Source organism: Aphanomyces invadans (assembly GCF_000520115.1).
Source record: "Aphanomyces invadans strain NJM9701 unplaced genomic scaffold supercont1.14, whole genome shotgun sequence".
In the NCBI taxonomy this organism is placed as follows: Eukaryota; Oomycota; class Saprolegniomycetes; order Saprolegniales; family Verrucalvaceae; genus Aphanomyces; species Aphanomyces invadans.
The window spans coordinates 253,910-254,779 of NW_008580159.1; the positions used below are offsets into that span (position 1 = coordinate 253,910).

At 54.8% G+C, this 870-nt stretch overlaps 1 protein-coding gene across 1 annotated transcript; it reads right to left on the reverse strand.

Moving 5' to 3' along the window:
- Positions 1 to 101: 101 nt before the first annotated feature.
- H310_07461 (hypothetical protein) lies at positions 102 to 856 on the reverse strand (the record flags this gene model as incomplete). The annotated part of the gene is made up of 2 exons (XM_008872824.1): positions 102 to 782; positions 827 to 856. The coding sequence occupies 2 exons, from the start codon at positions 854 to 856 to the stop codon at positions 102 to 104; spliced, it is 711 nt and encodes a 236-aa protein (XP_008871046.1).
- Positions 857 to 870: the final 14 nt, after the last annotated feature.

The following is an 870-nucleotide window of genomic DNA, read 5'->3' on the forward strand; positions in this document are numbered from 1 at the left end:
AACATGAGGTGACGAGGCGCGATGCGTTGGCAATGCTGAAGTCAGCGTCGTCATCAAGCAAGTTGCGAGATGACCGTCGACACTTGCGCGCCTTGAGTCAATTACGCATGAGTAAAGTGAATGTAAACCAAGCCAACGGCCGACCCGACCATCAGCCCCGAGATCAAAAAGAATCCCGTAAAGCTGCTCGCAATCGCTCGTTCGCTGCTGTCGACGCTTTCGTTGACAAATTGAATCGTGAGAGTGCCAATGTACCCATTTGAGAGCCCCAAGAGCACCACAAACATGACAGACCACGCGTCGTGGGTAAACCACACTTGACGGACGGTCATCACGATGCATGGGATCAAGAGCATGCGAAGGAACACAGGCTTCCAAATCGAGTCTTTTGTCAAACCACAGCGCCATGGCACCAAGAGCCGGCCGACGCAGTCCACGACCGAGAACACCGTTAGCAGGATCTGCGGCCACCACCCCGACGCCTGCAGATCGGGACAGTTGAAGCTTTTCATCTCCGTTATAAGTGGAGGCCATAGGCATAGTGTGGTAAAGTACATCAGCATGACCAGGAGTTGCTGGCGAAAGCTCTTTCGCAAGATTGTCCACCTGTTCGGCTCTGAAAGGCCACTTGGTGGGGCGCGGTAGCATGTAGCGTCGCATTCGCCTTGACGAGTTAGCCGCATGAGAACGAAATACGCGGCAACGCATACGCAGATCGTGACGGCGCCGGTGTAAAAGTACAGCGCGCTGGACGCCACAACAGCATCGATGGGAAAAGCCAGCTTGGTCAACACGCGATAGGTGCTTCCAATCAACCCGCTGAGACCAACGCCAAATTGAAGGGCTTCGAGGGCATGAGCCGGGTACGTG